This window comes from Bubalus kerabau, chromosome 4 (assembly GCF_029407905.1).
Source record: "Bubalus kerabau isolate K-KA32 ecotype Philippines breed swamp buffalo chromosome 4, PCC_UOA_SB_1v2, whole genome shotgun sequence".
NCBI classification, from domain to species: domain Eukaryota; kingdom Metazoa; phylum Chordata; class Mammalia; order Artiodactyla; family Bovidae; genus Bubalus; species Bubalus kerabau.
Genome location: NC_073627.1, coordinates 135978827 through 136004719, shown reverse-complemented (window position 1 = coordinate 136004719; position 25893 = coordinate 135978827). Strand labels below are relative to the sequence as shown.

The following is a 25893-nucleotide window of genomic DNA, read 5'->3' as shown; positions in this document are numbered from 1 at the left end:
TAACTAAAATGAAACAATATAACCAAAACAGTGTTACTCTGACCTAAGGATGACAAATAAACCAAAGGAATAGAATTGATAGTTCAGAAATAAACCCAAACAGCTTTGTTTGGCCAACTGAATCTTAATCAGGATGCCAATACCAGTCTGTAAAGAACAGTCTCTCCAACAAGAGGTGCTGGGAGAAGCAGGTAACTACATGCAAAAGAGTAGAGATGGACCCCTGCTTTACTCCATACACAAAATGTAACTCAAAGTGGATCAATGACCTAAATGGTAAGAGCTAAAGCTCTAAAACTATTAGAAGAAAAACAAAGGTGTAAATCTTTGTGACTTCAAATTAGGTAACAGATTCTCAGACTTGATACCATAAGCACAAGGAACAAAAGAAAAAATAGACAAATGGGACTTTATCAAAATTTAAAACTTTTGTGCATCAAATAACATTATCAAAAAAGTAAAGAAACGCTACAAAATGGGAGAAAATATCTGCAAATCATACATCAGATAAAAGTTCTGTATTCAGAATATATAAAACAAAAACTCTTACAAGTCAAAAATAAAAAGACAAAGATCAACTGAAAAACAGGATAAGGACTTGAAAGGACTTCTCTAAAGAAGATATAAAAATGGACAATAAGCACATGAAAAGATGTTCAACATGGTTAATCATTAAGGAAATGCAAGTTAAAACCACAGTGAGATTCCACTTCACAATAGTTACAATTAAAAAATGGAAAATAATAAGAATGGTAGCTGAGGATAAAGAAATAAATGGTTGTGCAATGAGGAAATTACAGTATTACACTGGTCTCTTTTAAAAGAGTCCCAGAGAAGAGATGATACTGTCTGTTAGCTCAAAAATACCAGATGTCTGAAATCGCAAATGAACTGCTGCTTTCAGAACCCGACAAAGTTGAATGGAAGCCTAAAAACTTAAATGGAATGCCTCTGGGAGATACTTTAGTCTTACAGTATAATGATGAACTGGACTAATTATTCATGCCTATGAGGGTCTCTACTAATGTGTCACTATTGACTCTTACATTTCAGGTTATATCTACCCATAACCCTGCATTGTGATGTGACACTAACCTTGTTGGTAAGATTCAACTATACCATGTCTTGTGATAATACTAATGTTGATAATCACATCATGAGAAATGCTGGACTGGATGAAGCACAAGCTGGAATCAGAATTGCTGGGAGAGATATCAATAACCTCAGATATGCAAATAATACCACAGTTATGGTAAAAAGCAAAGAAGAACTAAAGAGCCTCTTGATGAAAGTGAAAGAGAAGAGTGAAAAAGTTGGCTTAAAACAACATTCAGAAAACTAAGATCATGGCACCTGGTCCCATAACTTCATGGCAAATATCTGGGGAAACAATGGAAACAGTGACAGACTTTATATTTTGGGGCTCCAAAATCACTGCAAATGGTGACTGCAGCCATGAAATTAAAAGATCCTTGCTCCTTGGAAGAAAAGCTATGACCAACCTAGACAGCATATTAAAAAGCAGAGACATTACTTTGCCAACAAAGGTCCATCTACTCAAAGCTATGGTTTTTCCAGTTGTCACGTATGGATATGAGAGTTGGGACTATAAAGAAAGCTGAGCACTGAATCATTGATGCTTTTGAGCTGTGATGTTGGAGAAGACTTTTGAGAGTCCCTTGGACTGCAAGGAGATCCAACCAGTCCATCCTAAAGGAAATCAGTCCTGAATATTCATTGGAAGGACTGATGCTGAAGCTCCAATACTTGGGCCACCTGATGCGAAGAACTGACTCATTTGAAAATCTTACCCTGATGCTGGGAAAGACTGAAGGCGGGAGGAGAAGGGGACGACAGAGGATGAGATGGTTAGATGGCATCACCGACTCAACGGACATGAGTTTGAGTAAACTCTGGAAGTTGGTGATGGACAGGGAGGCCTGGTGTGCTGCAGTCCATGGGGTCGCAAAGAGTCAGACACGACTGAGAGACTGAACTGAACTGAACTGATAAGCAAATATACTGTGAAGTTGGGTTAAAGCCTCCTCAGGATGTATAATACTGATGGAAAAATAACTGCTTGGAGGAAGAACAGGATTAGCAAACCATAAGCTAACTCCCATGCTAAAGAGTTTTGTACAAGTTTATTTTAAGGTACAAACAGAATTCGCAGTGGGTTGCCATTCCCTTCTTCAGGGGATCTCATGACCCAGGGATAGAACACAGGTCTCCTGCATTGCAGGCAGATTCTTTACCATCTGAGCCACCAGGGAAGCCCAATAAATAAGAAGGGAATAATAATTAGTATAGAAGTTTGAGAATATAAGTAAGACTTTTTAGAGCATATTAGTTTTTTCTTTAAGTCTACCCCTACCCCAAAATGACCCCTCCAAAAGTTAGGCAAATTCACAATGTTACTACTTGGCTCATAGAAATGCAGTAGAAGTGACACTACATGGATTTTAAGGCTAAGGTATACAAGGCACACATTTTCCACCTGGCTCTCTAGTCTCTTGGAATGCTCAAGCACTGAGCCCAGCCACCTTGCTTGAGGAAGCCTAAACTAGCTCATGTGAAAAGACCACATGAAGATGCCCAAAGGGAGAGGAATGGGAGCCCACTGTCCAACTTCCTGACAGTGAACATCATAAATGCTCACTGTATGTCATGAAGTTTTAGGGTATTTTATTACACAGACATCAATAACTGAACAGGGCTCAAGTAATTTACAACCTAGAGGGAGAGATAAATAAAGATACAAACAACTAACAAAAAGCAGGATGTGATAATCACCATGCAGAATGTAAACAGAAGGCCTTGAGAGAGGACCATAAAAAATAAGTCTAGCTAAGCATGGCTCAGCTGGTAAAGAATCCGCCTGCAATGCAGAAGACCTGGGATCAATTCTTGGGTTAGGAAGATCCCCTGGAGAAGGGAAAGGCTACCCATCCCAGTATTCTGGCCTGGAGAATTCCATGGACTGTACAGTCCATAGGGTCGCAAAGAGTTGGACACAACTAAATCACTTTCACTTTCTTTCAAGGGACAGATTAGACGGGGGAATAAGAGAAAGGCTTCACAGAAGCAATCTTCAAGCTATGGCCTAAAAGACACATAGAACTTTGCAGGAAAACAACAGCAATAATAAGAAGGAAGGTGCAAGAGAACTTGGTAACAAAGTAGCATATCATGGAATTCTTCAGAGACAGAAATTGAATTTCTGGTTTACACAATGTTAATCAAACTATTTGAAGGACACTGTAGGAAATGTTACTCTAAAATGAAACAAGGCAGAGTTCTCAAGATTGACCTTAATCATGAGAAATTATTAGATTTCTTGCTGTTTAATCTTTATGCAAAGGGCTAACTCTGACCCCTAAGAAATGAAAGCCACTTATCAGTGCTTCCTCTGATGTACGGCCAAGGCAAAACTCAGTACCTCGCTTGCTCATTGTCCCAGACCCAGTATCAGCTTAATGACAGCAATTCTCCACGCTCAGCATTCTTTGGAGTTCTAGGGGTGATTTTCAGGGAGGCACTGATCTTGAACCTAAATGAAAAGAGCCAGGGACTAATAACAGCCATAAAAAGCTGAGAAAATTAATAAGCTGCTTTAATCACTGAAATTTACCCTGACTTTTCTGATAAGGCCCTAAAGATTATATTTATAGGCAACAGGCCGACAAGCCAGGAAATAATCATTACTTACCAAACCAAATCAAAGCACTGAGCTCTTCAAGCTGCTCGACAAGTAGAAGCACGCAGTCTTTCTGAGCTGCCTGTTGATGGTCTGTTTGGGAAACTCACCTTCGATCTGGGATACCTCTCTCTAAATCAGTACCTGCGTGCTCCGTCGCTTCAGTTGTATCCAACTCTTTGTGACTCTATGGACTGTGGCCCACCAGGCTCCTCTGTCCATGGGATTCTCCAGGCAAGAATACATGGAGGAGGTATGCCCTCCTCCATGGGATCTTCTCCATCCAGAGATCGAATCCGCTTTGAACCTGCATATCCTGTGTCTCCTGCACTGCAGGAGGATTCTTTACTTGCTGAGCCACTGGGGAAGCCCCACTAAATCAGACTTCCTCTTCAAATGATCAGGAAGGCAGTCCTTAAAAACCCTGATACTTTAAAACTGCTGTTCTCCTCACCTCATAAAACTTCTTTAAGGAGCCCACCAGGCATAGCTTCAGGCTATCCACAATCTCCTGATGAGGCATCTGGAATACCACTCGTGAATACCATTTTGTGAGGGTGCTGGGGCAGAGGTGGGGACAGAAGAAAGAGAAAAGATGAACACACATCCACAGAGGAAGGACTAGATCTGAATGTCAGCACACACAGGCTTCTGCATGTATCAGTCACACAAGTACCCAGCAAATGCATTTATGGTACATGTAAAATCACATGCTGATGCAAGTAAAAGATACATGTAAAGCAGCTACAGAGTATAAATAATTGTGAATATTTGCTACCATACTGTTTTTAATTGAAAAAAAAAAAAAAAACCCTAGATATCCACCTACAGAGGATTAAATAAATAGTGCTGTAGCATATAATAAATTCCATGCAGCAATTAAAAAGAAACAATGGACATTTATTTATACTGATATGGGAAAATGTCCAAAATATATAGTTTAAGTACACAAAAAATGAGGAACAGAATATATAGTAATATGCCACTTGTGTGTCCACCAGCTACCTAGAAGTGTTAATATGTACATAAAAGAGAACCTAAAAGTATATATATGCCAAATCTTTGGTGGTGGTTAACAAAAGATAAGCCATGAAGAATTTTCACTTTCTCAATTTCCAGAGATTTTTACATAAGCAAGCTTCATTTTTATAATCAGAAAAAACAAACAAAATCCCTCATTTCTGGAGGGGAAAAAATCCACTACCACCAAGACACAGGCTCCATTCTGAAAGGGATTACACTGCAGCCAGGGAAGAAACTTAAGACGTGTGACAAGGAATTGCACAAATTAATATTATAGGAAGAGAGAGAAGGAAGGATTTTAGTATACTTTTACTACAATATTGAATACTCAAAAAATTTTATGGCTTTATAGTAAGACTAGGTGTTTAAATAAGGTAACCAAACACAACAGAGCCAGGAGTGGCACTCACAGATTGATGCTTGCGACGAAGCCAACCACAGAGCGCATGCCTCTGCTGGGGTCATGGTAAACATCCATTCCAATCACCATTAACTGTTTCTGGGTCAGAAAGCAAAAAACAAACCAAAACATCCAAGTAATCTGTCACCCCATGTTGAACTGTTGTCTGAACCCCAAAGCAACATATGAAAGTAAGTTCTGGGGAGAGGGGGAGAAAGGGTGCAACCAAACTGACATTTTTAAACACTGTGAACATAGTCAGAGATTGTCAAGATCAGGGATTGGCAGACTTTCTGTAAAGAGCTAATCAGTAAAGACCTTAGGCTTTGTGAGCCACACGGTCTCTGGGGAACTATGTAATTCTGCCACTGCAACACACAAGCAGCCACAGGTTGTAGTACATAAAGGAGTAAGGCTATGTTCCAATAAAACTGCATTTAAGGACAGTGAAAACTGAATTTCATACCATTTTCATGTGTCTGGAGATATTAGTCTTATGTTTATTTTTCTCAACCATTTAAAAATGTGAAAACCAGTCTAAGCTTTTGGCCTATATGAAAACAAGCAATGAACCACTCTGATTACAAGGCAATGAGAATATGGAAAACTCTGGGAGGAAAATTAGGAAAATAGCCAGGCGGGACTGTTTGGGGAGATGAACTGAATGAAGACATATCTCAGCATCACTCACCAGAGGAATATCCACTCCCCAGAGCTCACCACCCAATTTACAGTTAATCTGAAGTAAAATTTTCTGGGCCACACTTCGAAGCCTGGTGGGCTGACCAATGGTTCGGACATTGATGACCTGTAATAGAGGGACCAAAAGGTATGGGGAAAGAGGACACTAGCAACCTTTCAGACAACATAAACTACCCTAAAGCAAATACTACATTTGCTCAAGAAACTCCAGCTGGCAGATCATTTACTTTGCACTAACAGTTCTAACTCTAACTGGGTCTCTAGTCAGGCATGCGTGTACACACATGTGCACACAAAATGCAAATGAAAACCAAAAAACCAGCCAATAAAAACTTTCAAAAATATCTCATGCAGAGTAAAAAAAAATTAATCTCCATAGGAAAAGCCAGCTTTCCCCTTTCAAAGGGACGCCTATACTCTCAGAACCCAGTCATGTGAAACAACCTGGTGACTTGGCTGTGAACAAGCACAAGTGCTCATGTGGGAACATGAAAGCAGTATTTACAAAGAGCATCTGCTATTCGCCAGGTTACTCTAAAGGGGACGTTTCACCAGCTGGGTCTACACACGCTGGCTTCTAATAGTGACTTCAGTCTTTTTGAACACATTTATCCCGCTTTTCCAAGCCTCAAGGGATGCTAGAATTTCCATCTGAGCCTCCTGCCTAGCTCCCACTCACCTGTGAGGGTACAGGAGTCTGCACACAGCACAGCTTTTTAATGGCCCCATAGAGATCATCACGTGTACCCATGATGATGCAAACAACCATCTGTATCTTCCCCTTGAGGAGATAAAGTATATATAAGTCAGCCTTTGGAACTCTGAGGGGACCCTGATAGGGTTCTAGTCAGGGGCAGTTCAAGAGTCTGGAAAGCCAGAGGACCTTTAGTGTATAGTGGGGGCTGAAACAAAGATGGTGGACATTGCAACACAGAGAAAGGTCCTTGAACATGAATAGACCTTTGGGTTCACATTTGTTGGGTTTCAGGCTTCTTTGCTTAGCTATGTAACATGCTATGTTAAATTATCTAGAGCTGGTCCTGATTACCTGACTTATTCATCAGGAGACTTAAGATGCTTGCAAAAGACCAGACTTAAAAATATGAAAGGGTTTCTTATTAGTTGATGCTTTTAATTCCCGACATTTTTTTTTTTTTTGCCACTCTCTTTAGTAAACTAAGTGCCTTATGACATTCATGCCACAGAACTTTTACTAGGAAATAGGGAACATAATATCAGAAGAAAGGATTCAGAGCCAAATGCAAAGGAAATGAAGTCACTGCCAAATCCATAAGATCTTCCTAACTCTCTGATTAGGATAGAGAAAAATATTGCCAGCAGCTTATCTTATATCAGTATCTTCTACCTCTCACTACTTAAGAGATCTGATACTAAAAACAAAGGATCTGACTTCCCTGGCGGTCCAGTGGTTAAGACTCCACGCTTCCACTGCAGGGGGCTCGGGTTTGATCCCTGGTTGGGGAACTAAGGTACCACATGCCGTGCAGTGTGATTAAAAAAACTGAAAAAAATTAAAGTAAGAGGGGGAAAAAAAAAGAGGCTCTTTCAAAATGTGAATAAAGGAAAGCAGCACAGAAGTAAAATAAATTTGCCAACCTTTTATGCTAGAATCAGAAATCAATAGTATACCATTCCAAACCAGATTAGTTTTAAATTAAGATCTTTCAGAGGACACACATTCCAGCAATCATATCAAAGAACTTCCAAAGTCACACAGAACAAGGGCGGTACACTATGAGCCTATGGGCTGGATCTAAGAAACGGATGTGGTTTTTTAGTCTCTATAATGAGTCACAAGTCTTTTTTACATTAACATTTAAACATAGGTAGATACACAAGTGCAAATCTATATTTTTGGCTTCTATTGAAAAACAAATTAAAAATCAATTTGACAATGCTGGGCTGTTATCTGCAGTCATGGGGTTTACTCTCTTTATTCACTAGAGTCCCCTCCTGGCTCACTTCACTCCGGCAGACATCTGAGTTTATCACCCTGAAATAAAGAGAATAATGAAACAGAATGCCCTAAAGATGACAGATAATAAGACCAATATGACCAAGTAAGACAAAGTTACATGAGGAATGTAACTCATATCCATGTCAATATCCATGAAGATTGTTGGCAGTGCACTCTCATAAAAGGAACATGCCAAGTCATGAGATGGGGGAGCGAGCGGAGGTACTAAGCTGGACTTTTCTTTTGAAAGCAAGGCAGAATTTATCAGGCCCAGGGGAGGCCACTACAGAATAAGAAGACATGGAAAGTTAGCAAGAAAATACAAAGAAAGGGAGAACATGAGTGTGCTGCTACAGATGATACACCCAGAGTGGTGGATCAAGAGAAAGTCATGACGCGAACATAACCTAATTCTAGTATTGATCTCACATGAACTGACTCTTCAATTCAAGGACCAGTTATCTCCAAAATTTTTTGCCTGCTTTTGCTCCCTCCTTAATCTTCTTCCTCTGTTTTATGTACAGATAAGAACTGTAGGCCTGAACTACTAAGCTGTGAATACTATGACCTGCTCAGCTCTAGTGATACCGTTCGGCTATCAGGAACAAGCTGATAGGCCCCCTGCCAAGTTCATCATCGGAGCAATTTGAATCTTAAGCCAGACCAGACTGTGACAGCTCAGTACTGAATCGTCCAAGATAGCACCTGGCCCAGGAAACTGCTTTCTGAGCATATGTTCTATAATGATAACAAACTGAAGTTAAGTCAGCTATTCTCTTGGCCGATTACATGAGGAACAGAACACTACAGTGAGTGAGAGTGCCAACACAGGAGAGAAGCAAACCCAGCCAAAGGGCATGTAGACTACTCTGTTCATTGTTTCACATGCATATGAGTAAGACACAGGTTCCTGGACACCATCAACAGCAGACCAACAACCAGGGTAATATAAAATCAAGTATTCAAGTATTTCAAAATGGGCATCCAGAAAATTCAAGTAAATTTATACCTCAACCCCCAGCATGGATTGAATGGTTCTGACATAGGTCTCTATGCGATCATCCTTCAGTTCCACCCAGGCCGGTGGGCTCATACGCATGCCAATGGGGCCGGCTATCTTCTCCAACATGTTCACCAGCTCTCGGGCTTGATCCATTGCTCTCTTTGGGTAAAACAGTGCCCAGAAATGCAAGGGGACCTAGGAACAACCACAAGCTATTTTTTAGTACTTCCCATGACACCTCCAACACGCCAACATCATTTCAGGAGATGTTACTCCAAAGAACAAACTGCTTTTTACTCTGCTTCAGTCCTGTCTTATCTAATGCCAATTACTAATGTAGATGTGTGTTGTAAGTACATTGAGGCAGGCTCACAATGGAATATACTATGCAGCGATGAGAATGGAAGCTCTATAACTATACTTAATGATATGGAGAAACTCATCAAGCAAGGTTGAAGAAAGGAAGGCAGACATGAAAGAATATATACGGTATGGTTCCATGTATATGTTACACACAAACACGGCTTTAAAAAATTCAATGCTGTCAGAGGTCAGAACAATGGCCATTTTGGGACTATGTAAGGGTAACAGGTAGTAGTAATTAGGATCATGGAGGGAAGCATCTGGGGCACTGGTAAAGTTCTGCTTCTTAACCCAGTATTGATTACTCAATTTGTGAAAATTAATCAAAACTGAGTCTCAGTGAACTCCGGGAGTTGGTGATGGACAGGGAGGCCTGGCGTGCTGCGATTCATGGGGTCGCAAAGAGTCAGACACGACTAAGCGACTGATCTGATATACATAAATGTACCTTTTCTTTAAATATATTTCCAAAAAACATTTTAGAAACAAAATGTGTATACTTTATGCATGGCCATAGCAACCAGGTTAGCAAAAAAGATTTTAAAATGATTATAATACCATTTTTTTCTTCAGTTGACTTGGTAGGAAACTGTTTTAATTTTACTTCTTTCATGGAAACTGTAGGGGAAAAGAGGAAGGAAAGAGAAAGGAAGAAGGAAGAACAAAGAGCAGTTGGCAATAGGCTGGCACTGTATGAATAACCACAGCAATTTATTTCTTTGTCCTGAATCTATGGTCAAGCAAAGGGCTTACCTCTAACAACTCATCAATTTGCTCTTGTTTGAAGGACCTTAGTTTAGTAAGTAATTCCATGGGAAATCAGTTGGTACTTCCTCTCAAAAAGAGGACAACTAAATAATTTCTGCTTCTTCACACTTATAGGAATACTGGCCCTCTCTTTACCAACTCACAAATCACTTACAGTCAAGATGGAAAGGTCTCTGGTTACTTCCTTAATCCAGTTTAGTTCCGGAGATGTGATAAATGATATATTTCTTAAGTTAATTCTTTCCATTGGCAGAACACGTCCTTCAATCTAAACAGAAAATAAAGCACCTATGACATGAACCATCTGCAAACATTAGTTAGAAAAATGTTCAGAGGCCTGGTCTACTCTACTATATACACCTGTTCCTGTCATAACTTCTGAAAATGGTAGAAAAATGCAACTGTTAGCAGTTAAGAATCCATGTCAATAAAATTCTGAACACACACAGTTTTGATAGGCACTGCCCTTTAATTCGGAGAAGGCGATGGCACCCCACTCCAGTACTCTTGCCTGGAAAATCCCATGGACGGAGGAGCCTGGTAGGCTGCAGTCCATGGGGTCGTGAAGAGTCGGACACGATTGAATGACTTCACTTTTACTTTTCACTTTCATGCATTGCAGAAGGAAATGGCAACCCACTCCAGTGTTCTTGCCTGGAGAATCCCAGGGATGCGGGAGCCTGGTGGGCCGCTGTCTATGGGGTAGTACAGAGTCGGACATGACTGAAGTGACTTAGCAGTAGCAGCAGCAGCAGCCCTTTAATTACTGAAGCTCCCAACATGGTCCCCAAGAAAGGGATCAGAAAACACTGTGTCTTTAGAACCAGAGAATGAAGGTAAAATCGCTATAAATTCAAGGTGAACAGGAAAATAATATTTAGAAAAATTTAAATAGAAAATTAAAGAGAAAATGCCATAATAAGACTGAACATAAACTACTATTATACTTTATACAAAAGAAAAACAGGAAAAAAAATTCATATAATGAAAGATCAAATTAAAATGAAGAATAATAAATAAATCAGATCTAAATATCCAAAAGTAAGAAAATAACTAAATTGATGATATATCTATATGATGGATATTTTGTGACCATTACACTCACTTTCTAAGTGCACTTAACATAATCCTGTTTTTGCAAAAAATAAACAGCAATGTACACATTATAAAAACTGAATTGAAGAATGAGTCAAGAAGATCCCCTGGAAAAAGAAATGGCAACCCACTCCAGTATTCTTGGCTGGGAAATACCATGGACAGAGGAGACTGGAGGGCTACAGTCACAAAAGAGTTGGATACAACTTAGTGACTGAACAACAAAGGAATCAGACTCATCTTTGCTTATGAAAACAAAAAACTGCTGAAACTTTCTGGAGGGCAAAATACCAAAAAGTACTGGAAACATAAATATATATGTCCACTGACCTAGCAATTTCACTTCCATAAATCTATGAAAATAAACATCATGTACAAAGATATAATTATAAGGATGTTCACAGATTCATTTTCATAGGAAAATGCTAAATTCAATTTGAATGTAAAAGAGTAAGAAATTATTAGTAAAATGAATTATCTGTTATCCATTAAAATATTCAGAAAAATATTAAATGACATGAAAAAACATTACAAATAAACTGAATAAAAAAAGAGGAAACCATTTAAATATATACCGCATGTGAGTATGTGCATGCACATATACACAGACCAAAAAAACTAAAGGTTATATAACAAAATGTTAACAGTGGTTATAGGTATTCTGATATAGCATGACTATAGATGAACATTTTTCTTCTTTGGCTTAAGTTTTCTACATCTTCAAATAATATTTAATAACATGAACACATGTTCAAGATACAATAACACATGAAAAACAAGATGCAAAACCATATATAGTATAAGCACAATTTTATAAGAAAAGATTCACTCTCACAGGAAAAAAAGTTTATGGAAACAAAATATACTGAAAATAACACTATCTTTTTTTATGCGCCTAAAATAAATCACTAAGATATTATCTTTGGGCGATGAAACTACTGATGTTTTTATTCCCTTCTTTACATGTTCTACGATATCCACATTTTCCTTATTGACTTTCCACTACTTTTGTTTAAAAAAAAAAGAAAATTTTGGGACTTCCTTGATGGTCCAATGGTTAAGAATCTGCCTGGCAATGCAAGGGACACTGGTCTGATTCCTGGTCTGGGAAAATCCCACATGCCCGGGGGTATCTAAGCCCGTGCACCACAACTGCTGAGCCCATGTGCTGCAAGTACTGAAGCCTGCATGCTCTAGAGCCCATGCTCTGCAACAAGAGGAGCCACTGTAAGGAGAAGCCTGTGCACCACAACAAAGAGTAGCCCCCGCTTGCTGCAACTAGAGAAAACCTGCGCACAGCAACAAAGGTTCACTACAGCCAAAAAAAAAAAAAATTTTTTTTTTTAAATTTTAACAAGGAGTCAGTTCAGAGTGAAAGAGAACAAAAGATAAGACAGAATCAATTATTAGTATTTTAGGTATAACCTAGAGAGAAAAGTAAAAAAGCAATAAAAGCTAGTATTTACTGAACACGTGCTAGGTGTCAAATATTATGCTAACGATTTTACCATATAATTCTATTAACTCAATATAATCTTTATTTAACAGATAAAGAAACTATGAGATGCTAAGCAATTTGTTTCAAGTAAACAAGGCAAGAGGCAGAACCGAGGTTCAAAGCCAAGGACTTCACCAACTCATGCTGCCTCTGCACTGTCTCACGCTGCATAAAATACAATGGAGTGGACTCAGGCAAAGTGCAGGCAGAAAGGGCCACGTGAAAATTAAAATGTACAAGTCTGAGACTTTATGCCTATGAAAACAACAACAGGAATATATTCAAAGAAACACAAGTTAATCATTGGGAAAGAAAAACTTGCAGAGGGGGGAGAAAAAGACATAGAACTTTAAGAGTAATTTGGGCTGGAAAACTAAAAATGAGGTAAATTTTGAGGGTCACTATTCCTTTTTCTTGACTGGAAACTAACAACTCAGATCCTGGGAAATAGAGAAGAAAATCTGTAAGAGCTAATAGCAAATTAAGTCAAGGAAATTCAATTATGACTAGGACCAAATAAAAAGTATAATAATAAAGCAAAAACTGTAAAATAAAGACAAGATAGGAAGTTATCACCTAGTCTCAGAAAGCTCTCAATTCTTTGTAATGATATGTCCTACCATCATATCTTCCAGTTTACCTTATGTACATCTTTCTGCAGATAGAGTCCCCAACGTGTCAGTTCACTGTTAGCTGTCTCATTTTTCGAAATTCTCTGCAGCAAGCATTCCAAAGCACTATGGTGCTGTTTGGGGCTCAGGTTGATCTGCTGGGTCAAATCCTGAATAGAATCAAAATGGAGATACTAAGCTATTACTTCTCCAGTATGAGATTAAAGAAACCCCAATGCAGAAAACATTTCCATAGAAAAATCTTTTTCCCACTGAAATCTGTAGAAATTTTAAAGTGTCTCCAAGGACTTTATTATAATAGCTCATGAAAGTGAATGAAGTATAAGGTTAAAATTTTAGCGATAAAAGAATTTTTTTTAATTGAAATATAGTTGATTTACAATGTTGTATTAATTTCTGCTGTAGAGCAAAGTGATTCAGTTACACACACACACATAGATACAAAGTATTTAAAATTGTCACTGTTTCTTTCTCATGACATCTAAATCTTATTCTCTTTCTCAAAGCCATGTAAGGGGACTTGACTATACCTATTAAACATCGGGGCAGAAAAATGCCCTATGCCAGACACGCAGGCAAACATAAAACACATCTAGTCTTATACTTCATGTCATATGATACTAGTCAGTTAATGTCACTATAAAACACTTGTTTGGTCCAGGGTGTGACCCGTAATAGGTGTTTTCTAAATATTTATTGTTGAATGAACATCTAATGGGATGAAGATTCAGAATCATGTAAGTGAATTCTTTCTTTAGCTTCTGGAACTAATCAACTGTGTGGCTGTTGCTCCCTGTGTGGCAGTCATTAGGGCAGTGAGTCTATGGGGCTATATAGATAGCTCTGTGATCATAAAGTCATTAGGTAACTGGGAGTTGTAAGGAAGAGTTTTGACCTACATACTGAAAGCAGAAGTATCAGAAGGTAAACATGAAAGAACTCTCTTATAGGAATTCACTTTAGCTTGTTACGATGTTACTAAAAACAATTCATGGCATCTGAGACAAGCCCAGGGGTCCAAAACTGGGACAGACAAGGACTGAGACAGAGGCAGCAGAACAGCATGCAAGTGGAAAGACCCAAGCGGACAGTATGGAGGTGGAGCCCTCATGGTCTGGACCCTCGCTACTGCACACACCTCTGCCTCCCAGCTACTGTGCCCTACATGAGACCTCCAGGACACCCAAGCACCACAGCACGAACTTCTATCCTCTAATTTCTCCCTCCAACTTGCTGACTTTTTGCTACATTATTTTCTCCATCCCTTCAAATAAACTGAAGGCTTACAGAAACGTTAGAAAAATTCAGTGCTCTCAAAAAACGTCATTTATGGTCACATGACCAGCCTACAGTCCCCCATCAGATTGGGGAGGGTGATGCTAGAACTCTTTGTATTCTTTTACCTTATAATCCAGTCCTTCTACTATTGTAACAACATTCCAAAGAAAGCTCTGGTCAGCTCTTTCACAGTGTGTGGGAAGAGACATGGATAATGCTTATGGAGAGGAAAAATGAACCTGCCCAGGTGACAATGCAAATCTGGCCCAATGCAAGCCATATCTCTATCAAAATGGTCTTGGGTTCAAAGCAGGCCCTTCTCACCTTCATTGCTCTGAAGTCCTTCTTCATCTTCTCAGGGATTCCAGTCATGAAGGAAAGCTCAGGGAGCAGCAGGATTTCACTTTTTAGCAACTTGGAGGAGAGAACAGAGGGAAAGCAAGGCAGTCAAAGAGGATCCTGTTCCTCTGACTGGTATAAGACCCTGGCAGGCCCAAACTGGTCCCACAGGGGTATAACAGGCACTCTTAGGAACATAAGACCCCAGAGAAGAGGGCAGGAAACACGACCAGTGTTTTATCCTTTTCTCGCTTGGGTCACAATTGGTTGCACTAGGTAAAGAGAAAAATACTCAAACTGTCAAAAGCAGAGGGAAAACTAGAAAAACGAGAACTATTTTTTCACTTGGGCCTCCAAGTAAGTAGGTGGATATCACACAATATATCCTATCAAACTGGTGCCTCTGTCTCACCTTAACCTATTTTGATCTTCAGTCTCCACTCTGAAGACAGAGGAGTTAGGTGTCAAGGTACTTTTCCCTGGTCCCTAACCCTGTTAAAATGTCTCCAGCTTCCCTAATGGACCCAGTGTTTCAATCAGTCAATTCTCCTTATTCCTTAACCTAACTCATTCTTTGGATGTTTAGTTTCTCACTAAGGGGTCTTCAAGAGTACCTCTGGGTATAGGAGACAGACAAAGAATGCACAGCTTTCCCTAACCACACTGTAATCATAGCCTCATGGCTCCCAGAGCCATGAAGAAGGTGAAGAGTGGCTGATGGGTAGAGAATTTGGCTGGAAGCATCAGCCTGACATGCACCACCACCACCACCACTCACCATCCCTTGGTTATTCTGTCTCTCACTGGGCCTGTGGATCAGCAGTGGCTGGTCCTCTTCCTTTACTGTGATCCCATAGTTTTTGCTAGAGCAGAACAGAGGCAGGAAAAAACTGTCAGTAGCAGCATCACCACTCTTACTGCAACACAGTCTGAGTGTTAACCAGGACTGAGGTATACTATTTGTATTATACCCTTGTCAAAGATCCATCATAAACTCACCAGAGTACATTCATAACTGGAAAAAGCAGGCTCAAGTTAATGCAATTAAATAGAGAGGAAACAGGATAACAGCCCAGGAAAGCAATTCTTTAAAAACTGAATCAGGCCAACAAACAAAAAAATAAAAATAAAAATCTTCCTCAGGCCAAAGGGCTTAGGTAACTAGAAAGGCAAAATGACAGTCAAATGATTAATGACTTGAATTTAATCTCTCCAACCAGACTTCGAACCAAAACAGAAAAGGAAACATAATTTTAAAGCTCTGAGGTTAATTTATGAAATAACTTGCAAAAAGTACTAAAGGAAATAAAACTGTAAGGGTAGCAAATTCAGGTCAAATCCCACAAACAAACTTGTCAATCTTGGGTGCATTACCAATCCAATTACTTTTGATGTGTCCTGCTACATGTCACTCTTACTGGAGAACGAAAGACCACGCACCAACCTGCAAGCCCAAGCCCAGTCTCCTTCCTCTACCTGTAGTAGTCCAAGAATGTAATCTCCTTCCCATCAGACATGGTGAAGCTATCTTTTGGAGTCTTATTCCAATCCACATCATCAATACGATAGGTACGATTGTTGTATCGGGTTATAACAATATTGCCAACCAGAAGCTTAGTGCACTCGTCCTGGAAGTTTTCTTTGTTCTGCAAGTACATGGTGTGCCTTGGGAAAGAGACAAAAGACCTCTGGATCATATGGAGTATACACAGAGCAACATGAAAGGGACAGGGGATGCCTGTAAGTACTTGAGGGTTCCAAATGCTAACACCTAGCTCCAAAAGGCTCCAGCTGTCTCTTTTAGGAGACAGAACTCTCATATCTCTTTTTAACAATGCCCCCCAAAAAGGGTGACAAGATAAAAATAAAAACAACTAAAAATTGACAAAATCCACTAAAGTCCTTAAAATAAGGTACTCTAATCATCAGAATAATCTGTATCATCATTATTAGGAGGCAGTCTACACAGGAACAACATAACATTCTTAAAACTATATTTGCCCTCACTAGCTGAAGGAAGAAATTACAACTATTGGAGGACCACACTCATGAGGCAAAGAGGTGAAAAAAGGTCCTTGAAGATGAAGATGATCAGTGGAGGCTGAAGACAGACAGGGACCAGATACTAATTTCCTTGTGGGTCAGAACATGGACTCTTCTGTGGGCCAGTATCACCCAGAGTATACTCCTTAGGAACACTGGTCCCTTGAGAAGTCTTGAGGGGGTGAAAAAGGTTCTATGATCAAAAAAATTGAGTCCATTCTTCATATTATAACTCTTTCTCAGAGTTTCACAACATACATTACCACATCAGACTGCTACAGAAAGAGAAACATGTTGAGTTTCATTCACCTACAATTTACAAATAAACCCAGACTCCTCCCTCCCTTTTCCCTTTTCGTCCCTTGAACAACTATCACCATTCTAGGTGATTAGTATCCTGCTGGACTTGCTGCAGTTAAGTGATGAAAAACCATCAGAAACTTGAAATAGCTCACATTGACTACAGACACTAGAGCCAAAACCTCGGTTCAAATCTTGGCTCTGCCACTTACCAGCATATGAGATTTTGAGCAAGTTATTTAACCTTGGGTTTCAGTTTCCTTGTGTCAAAGTGGAGTCAGAACAAACTGCCTAACTCACGGTTGCTGATAGAACTCCATGACTTTATTCATGTAAAGCACTTAGGGCATAACACTGTGTTTTGAAATAAGATTAGAGATTTTATCACAGATCATTTCATGAATTTTTGCTTCCTATTTACATAGCTTTATTCAACAATACAACTATTTTTAAAAAATATTTTTAAATCAAACTCTTCAACTGTGTTAATGGTTACATAACACTATTTCACTAAGTGGACAGTACATTAATTCACTGGTCTTTCACTTTTTAAGTAGTAGTTCTATTGTTTCACTCTTACAAATAACTGACTGAACATCTTTAACAAAAATTCTTCTATACTTAAACTGTATCCTTGACAGATTTCCTATAAATGAATACCAGACCACCTGACCTGCCTCTTGAGAAATCTGTATGCAGGTCAGGAAGCAACAGTTAGAACTGGACATGGAACAACAGACTGGTTCCAAATAGGAAAAGGAGTACATCAAGGCTGTATGTTGTCACCCTGCTTATTTAACTTATATGCAGAGTATATCATGAGAAACGCTGGGCTGGAGGAAGCACAAGCTGGAATCAAGATTGCCGGGAGAAATATCAATAACCTCAGATATGCAAATGACACCACCCTGAGCACAGAAAGTGAAGAAGAACTAAAGAGCCTCTTGAGGAAAGTGAAAGTGGAGAGTGAAAAAGTTGGCTTAAAGCTCAACATTCAGAAAACGAAGATCATAGCATCCGGTCCCATCACTTCATGGGAAATAGATGGGGAAACAGTGGAAACAGTGTCAGACTTTATTTTTTTGGGCTCCAAAATCACTGCAGATGGTGACTGCAGCCATGAAATTAAAAGACGTTTACTCCTTGGAAGGAAAGTTATGACCAACCTAGTGGCACCCCACTCCAGTGCTCCTGCCTGGGGAATCCCATGGACGGGGGAGCCTGGTGGGCTGCAGTCCGTGGGGTTGCTAGGAGTCAGGCACAACTGGGTGACTTCACTTTCCACTTTCATGTATTGGAGAAGGAAATGGCAACCCACTCCAGTGTTCTTGCTTGGAGAACTTGAGAGTCCCTTAGACTGCAAGGAGATCCAACCAGTCCATTCTAAAGGAGATCAGCCCTGGGTGTTCTTTGGAAGGAATGATGCTGAAGCTGAAACTCCAGTGTTTTGGCCACCTCATGCGAAGAGTTGACTCATTGGAAAAGACCCTGATGCTGGGAGGGATTGGGGGCAGGAGGAGAAGGGGACGACAGAGGATGAGATGGCTGGATGGCATCACTGACTCGATGGACGTGAGTCTGGGTGAACTCCGGGAGTTGGTGATGGACAGGGAGGCCTGGAGTGCTGCGATTCATGAGGTCGCAAAGAGTCAGACACGACTGAGCGACTGAACTGAAATGAGGGTGGGTAACAGATAAGGGGTGAAGGGTTTCTTTTGATTGTAATGGAAATGTGCTAAACTGATTGTAGTGATGGGTGCGTAATGAATATACTAAAAGCCATTAATGTTATCCTTTAAATGAGTGAACTGTTAGGTATACAGTTAAATCTCAATAAAGCTGTTTTAAGAAAACGAAAGATAAAATCATTCCCAGGTAAATAATAACTAAGAGATCATGTTCCTGGAAGACTCTGCTCTACAGGAAATACTAACAGATAAATCTTTTATGCCTCAGCATAAAAAAACAATACCAGATGGCAACTTGGAGCCACAGGAAGGAAGAATGTTGGCAACGATATATATGTCGGTAAATATAAAGTGACCATATGAATATACTTTTTCTTCATGTCTTAAAAAAATTGTAAGATTGTTTATTTTAAGACTGTTTAAAGCAATAACTAAAACACTGTACTGTTGGGTTTATAACATATATCCAGTTTGTATCTCTGGGTACATACCCATAAAGAGGAGAGAAATATGGAACTATGCTGGAGCAAAATTTCTATACTTTACTGGAATTAAGTATGCATTAATGTAAAATAGATTGTGATATGTGAAAGATACTGAAATACTTAGAACACACACACATAGACACACAAAATTGACAGAGGAACTTAAATGGTACACTAAAAAATATTTAACACAGAAGAAGGCAATAAAGAAAAAAATGGAGGGAAAAAAAAAACACATGAGACAAACAGAAAACAAATAGCAAATGGCAGACATATAGCCAACAATATAAATTCTAAGACTTAATACAAATGTATTAAACAGGCCAATCCAAAAGCAGATTGTCAGACTGGGTAAAAAAACCAAAATCTAGATATACGCTGTCTACAATAATTCAAAGACATAAACAGGTTGGGAAAAAGAAGAACAGAAAATACATACCAAACAGTAACCATAAAAAAGCTAGACTGGCTACACTAACATCAGACAAAATAGACTTTAAGGCGATATTATTACTAGACATGAAAAGGCACATTTCACAATGATAAAAGAGTTAATTCATCAATAAGATACAGTGATTATAAATATGTACATTTATTGTAAGTATAGATGCATGTGTAGCCAAAGGCAAATACCTGAAGAAAAAATTGACAAAGTTTAAAGAATTAAACAACTTGAAAAGATTTCAATATTCCTATCGTTGATACCACAAATAGAAAATTAGGAAAGATACAGAAGACTTGAACAACATTAGTAAACCAACTGAACTAACTGAGTACATAAAACAATCCCCCCCCAAACAGCAGAATGCATATCCTTTTCAACTACTAAAGGAACTCCCAGGACAGATTCTATACTAGGCCATAAAACAAGTCTCAATAAAATTAAAACACCTGAAGTAATACAAAGTATGTTCTCCAAACACATCAGAATAAGACTAGAAAACAAAACAGAATAGGAAGTACCCAAATATCTGGAAATTAAACTGCAACCTCTAAATAATTCAAAGAAGGCAGTACAGAAGAAATTAGGAAGTACCTCAAACTGAAAGAAAGCAAAAAACCAATATCAAAAAATCATGAGTTATAGCTAACGCAGTGGTCAGAGGGAAGTTTACATCTTTAAATTATATGAGAAAGGTAGTAATAAACTTACATGTTTATGATAGAGGTGTCAGGTTAAATCAAGAAAGGACAATGTTTTATGACTTATATGCAACAAAATGAATTTAGACCACTACCTCATATTGTCCACAAAAGTTAACTCAAACTGGATCACAGACCTAAACATAACAGTAAAACAATAATGCCTCCTAAAATAACACAGAAAATCTTTATGACTTTGAGTTAGGGAACAATTTATTAGATTTGAAAACAAAAATACAATCCATGAAAGAAAAAAAACTAATAATAGACAGTCAAATTAAAAATGTTTGATCCTTACAAGACTCCCTTGATAAAAATGAAAAGATAAGCCACAGACTAAGAGAAAAAGTTTGCAGATCATGTATCTTGTTGACAAAGGGCTTATATTTCTCACTTATCAGAACTCTTACACACTTCATGAAAAACAAATTTAAAAATTGGTGAAAACTCTGAATACACATTTCATCAAAATAGACAAATGAATGGCAAGTAAGCACAGGAAAAGATGCTCAACATCATCTAGAGAAATGCAAATTAAAACCCACAACGATATTCTGTAATAATCTTAAATGGGAAAAGAAACTGAAAAGGAATAGATACATGTATAACTGAAACACTCTGCTGTTTGCGGAAATTGACACAACATTGTTAATCAACTATATTCCAATATAAAACAAAAAATTTTAAAAACCCTTCAGTTCAGTTCAGTTGCTCAGTCGTGTCCGACTCTTTGTGACCCCATGAATTGCAGCACACCAGGCCTCCCTGTCCATCACCAACTCCCGGAGTTTATTCAAACTCATGTCCATCGAGTCGGTGATGCCATCCAGCCTTCTAATCCTCTATCGTCCCCTTCTCCTCCTGCCCCCAATCCCTCCCAGCATCAGGGTCTTTTCCAATGAGTCAACTCTTCGCATGAGGTGGCCAAAGTATTGGAGTTTCAGCCTCAGCATCAGTCTTTCCAATGAACACCCAGGACTTGTCTCCTTTAGGATGGACTGGTTGGATCTCCTTGCAGTCCAAGGGACTTCTCCAACACCACAGTTCAAAAGCATCAATTCTTTGGCACTCAGCTTTCTTCCCAGTCCAACTCTCACATCTATACATGACCACTGGAAAAACCATAGCCTTGACTAGATGGACCTTTGTTGGCAAAGTAGTATCTCTGCTTTTTAATATAAAAACACTTAGAAAGCATTAAAATTAAACACAGGATCTTAAATCTTCTCACCATAAAAAGAAATACCACAACAAAGTATTACTATGTACTGATCAGAATTTCCAATATTAAAAAACTGACTATATCAAGTGTTGGCAAGAATGTGGAACAAACAGAAATCTCATACATTTGCTGGTGGGAACATAAAATGGTACAGATACTTTGGAAAACAGTTTCTTCGAAAGCTAAATGTACACCTATCATTTGACCCACCATTTTACTTCCCAAGTATTACCTAACTAAGAGAAATCAAAGTATGTGTCCATGGAAAGACTTGTACCCGAATATTTACAGCAACCTTATGTGTAACAGCCAACAAGTGGAAACAACAGGTGAGTAGACTTTAAAAACTGTGGTATATTCATACAAAAGAATACTACTCAGCAATGAAAAAGAACAAACTTTTGATACATACATCTACAACTAAGAATATACTGGGATTTCCCTGGCAGTCCAATGGTTAAGACCCCATACTCTCATGGCTGAGTGCCTGGGTTTAATTCCTGGTTGGGGAACCAAGATCCCACAAGCCATGTGGCACAGCCAAAAATAAAAAAGTTATATACTATAGAATTCTATTTTTATAAAATTCTATAAAAAGCAAACTAATCTCTAGTGACACAGAGAAGATCAGTGTTTACTGCCCATGGAGCAGAGGAAGGATAAAAGCAGGAAGAGGTTTCAGAGAAACATGAGCAAATTTTGAGAGGGCAGTGACTATGTTCATTTTTTTCATTATAATGTTTCAAAGATAGAAAAATATGTCAAAATTCATCAAAGTGTAGACTTTTTTTTTAAACTTTTTATTTTGTATCTGGGTATAGCTGATTAAGGGCTTCCCAGGTGGTGCTAGTGGTAAAAAACCCGGTTGCCAATGCAAGAGGCATAAGAGACGCGGTTCAATCCCTGGGTCAGTAAGATCCCCTGAAGAAGAGAACGGCAATCCACTCCAGTATTCTTGTTTGGCGAATCCCATGGGCAGAGGAGCATGGTGGGCTATGGTCCATAGGGTCGCAAAGAGTCAGACACAACTGAAACAACTTAGCACACACGCACACAGCTCACTAACAAACAACACTGTGATAGTTTCTCGGGAACAGCAAAGGGACATAGTCATACAAATACAAGAATTCATTCCCCTCAAACCTGCCTCCCAACCTAGCTGCCACATAACATTGAGCAGAGCTCTACAAAGTGTAGACTTAAAATGTGTGCAGTTTACTGAGTATCAGTTGTGTCTTTAACAGATCTGAAAAAAGGAGAATAAAAGATCCAGAACTAGACTGAACTACAGATTAGGACTGCATATACAGTAATTACTGGTGGCATTTCAAATTAGTGAGAAAAAAAATCATTAAAAAATGGACAGGACTTCCCCCATGGTACAGTGGATAGGAATTGGCCTGACAATGCAGGGTTTGATCCCTGGCCCGGGAGGACTTCACATGCCTCGGGCAACTAAAGCCCATGCCCTCTAGTGCCTGCACGCTGCAATTACGGAGCCCATTGCTGCAACTACAGAAGCCTGTGTGCCTAGAGTCCGTGTTCTGCAACAAGCAGCAGCCCGTGAGTCACAACGAAGAGCAGCCCTGCTCACTGCATCTAGAGAAAGCCTGTGCATAGCAATAAAGACCCAGTGCAGCCAAAAGAGAAAAATGGACAGAAATAAATGAAAATATAACTTAATGAAATACAAATGCAGGTCTAAGAGGGAAGTTCATAGTGATATAGGTCTTTCTCAAGAAACAAGAAAAATCTCAAACAACCTAACCTACAACCTAAAAGGACTAGAAAAAGAAGAGCAAACAAAGCCCAAAGTCAGTAGAAAGAAGAAAATAATAAAGATCAGAGAGGAAATAGAGATTAAAAAAACACAACAGAAAAGATCAATAAAACCAAGAGCTGTTTGTTTTTGAAAAGATAAACAAAATCAACAAACTCTTAGCCAGGCTCACCAAGAAGAGAGGACCCAAATAAACACAATACAAAATGAAGAATGAGAAGTAACAACACCACCACATACATACGAAAAATCGTAAGAGAATATTATTAACAGTTATACGCCAACAAATGGGACCATCCGCAAGAAACGGACAAGTTTCTTGTTAAAATGGCATACTACTCAAAGCAAACTACAGATTTATGCAATTCCTATCAAAATACTCAACGTTTTTCACAGAAACAGAATAATCCTAAACCTTATATGAAACCATAAAAGACCCCAAATCACGCAAGCAATCTTGAGAAAAAAAGATTAAGATGGGGTATCACCCTCCCAGACTTGAGACTAAACACAAATCTATAGTAGTCAAACAGTGTGATACTGGCACAAAAAAAGACTGTAGATCAATAAACACAGATCAGAGAGCCCAGAAATAAACCTATGCTGCTAGAGTCAATTAATCTACGACAAAGAAAGCAAGAACATACAATGGAGAAAAGACAGTCTCTTCAACAATGATGTTGGGGAAAGCTGAACAGTTACACAGAAAACAATGAAATTAGAATATTCTCTCACACTATAGACAAATTTTAATAAACTCAAAATGGTTTACAGATCTAAATGTAAGACATGACACCATAAAACGCCTAGAAAGGAACACAGGTGAAACTTTCTTTGACATAAATTGTAGCAGTATTTTCTTAGATCACTCTCCCAAGGCAAAAATAAATAAATAAAAGTAAAAAAAAAAAAAAAAGGACCTAGTCAAACTTAAAAGCTTTTGCACAGCAAAGGAAACCATCAACAATACAGATAGATAACCTACAGAATGGGAAAAAATATATCCAAAAAATGCTACTGACAAGAGATTAATTTCTATTTACACAAACAGCTCACAGAACTCAATATGAATAAAATAAACAACTCATTCAAAAAATAGGCAGAAGGTCTAAATAGACATTTCCTCAAAGAAGACATACAGATGTTCAGCAGACACATGAAAAGATGTTCAAAATTGCTAATTATTAGAGAAATGCAAATCAAAGTTACAATAAGGTATCACCTTACTCCAGTCAGAATGGCCAGCATCAAAAAGTCTACAAATGTAAAGAAAAAGACACCCTCCTTTACACTGCTAAAGGGAATGTAAAGTGGTTCTCCACTATGCAAAACAGTATGGAGGCTCCTAAAAATACTAAAAACAAAGCTACTATATGACCTGGCAATTCCACTCCTGGGTATGTATCCAGAAAAAAAACAAACACTGTAATTCAAAAAGATACATGTACCCCACTGTTCATAGCAGCACTACTGACAACAGTTAGGACTTGGAATCAACCCAAATTCTCATCAACAGATGATTAGTTTAAGAAGACATATATACACAATGAAAAAATATTCAACCATTAAAAAATAATGAAATATTGATATCTGCAGCAACATGGATATACCTACAGAATATTATACTTACTGAAGTAAATCAAAGACAAATACTATATAATATCAATTATATGTGGAATCTAAAAAAAATATACAAAGGAATCCATATACCAAACAGAAACAGACTCACAGACATAGAAAACAATTTTCGGTTACCAAAGGGGAGAGAGGGGGAGAGGAACAAATTAGGAGTATGAGGTTAACAGATACAAACAACTATACAGATAAGAGGTAAGCAACAAGGATTTATGGACAGGGAGGCCTGGCGTGCTGCAATTCATGGGGTCGCAAAGAGTCGGACACAACTGAGCGACTGATCTGATATGATCTGATAGGGAATTATATCCAATATCTTGTGATAACTTATAATGGGATGTATTAATAAACTGCAAAAAAAGAATCACTATGTTGTATACCTGAAACTAAATACTGTAAACCAACTATACTTCAATTTTTAAAAAAGAAAAGAAAAATATGGATAGAATAATTTCCTAACCATTTAAATGATTAAATTCTTTATGAATTTAAAATTATGTTAAAAATTAAACAATACAACTGGATAAAAACATAGACAGTCTTATACTCTTGGGAATTAAAAATATCTCCACAAACTTCAGAAACAATGGATTGTTCTGAATTGTAGTCATGGTAACAAGTAGTCATCTGCTGTGCTTAGTCCCTCAGTTGTGTCTGAGTCTTTGCAACCCCATGGACTGTAGCCCTCCAGGCTCCTCTGTCCATGGGACTCTCCACGCAAGAATACTGGAGTGGGCTGCCATGCCCTCCTCAACAAGTAATCATAAGAACCAATTTTAAACCTGCTTAATTATTTATATCAACTCACTTCAGAAAACACA

General features: G+C 38.5%; 1 protein-coding gene across 5 annotated transcripts in view; it reads right to left on the bottom strand.

The window, feature by feature from the left end:
- PIWIL2 (piwi like RNA-mediated gene silencing 2) overlaps positions 1 to 25893 on the bottom strand; it is a 76773-nt gene that overhangs the window by 24194 nt on the left and 26686 nt on the right. For all 5 annotated transcript variants that reach the window (XR_008713725.1, XM_055578698.1, XM_055578699.1 and 2 more), the window contains exons 11-20: positions 16253 to 16441; positions 15555 to 15639; positions 14762 to 14851; positions 13168 to 13308; positions 10089 to 10202; positions 8810 to 8998; positions 6502 to 6603; positions 5812 to 5928; positions 5131 to 5219; positions 4152 to 4257 (exon numbers count right to left, since the gene is read on the bottom strand). Coding sequence is in view for 4 of the 5 variants with exons in the window: in XM_055578698.1 (XP_055434673.1) it covers positions 4152 to 4257; positions 5131 to 5219; positions 5812 to 5928; positions 6502 to 6603; positions 8810 to 8998; positions 10089 to 10202; positions 13168 to 13308; positions 14762 to 14851; positions 15555 to 15639; positions 16253 to 16441 (1222 nt within the window). In the remaining variant the exon portion in view is untranslated. The remainder of the gene's footprint in view (positions 1 to 4151; positions 4258 to 5130; positions 5220 to 5811; positions 5929 to 6501; positions 6604 to 8809; positions 8999 to 10088; positions 10203 to 13167; positions 13309 to 14761; positions 14852 to 15554; positions 15640 to 16252; positions 16442 to 25893) is intronic.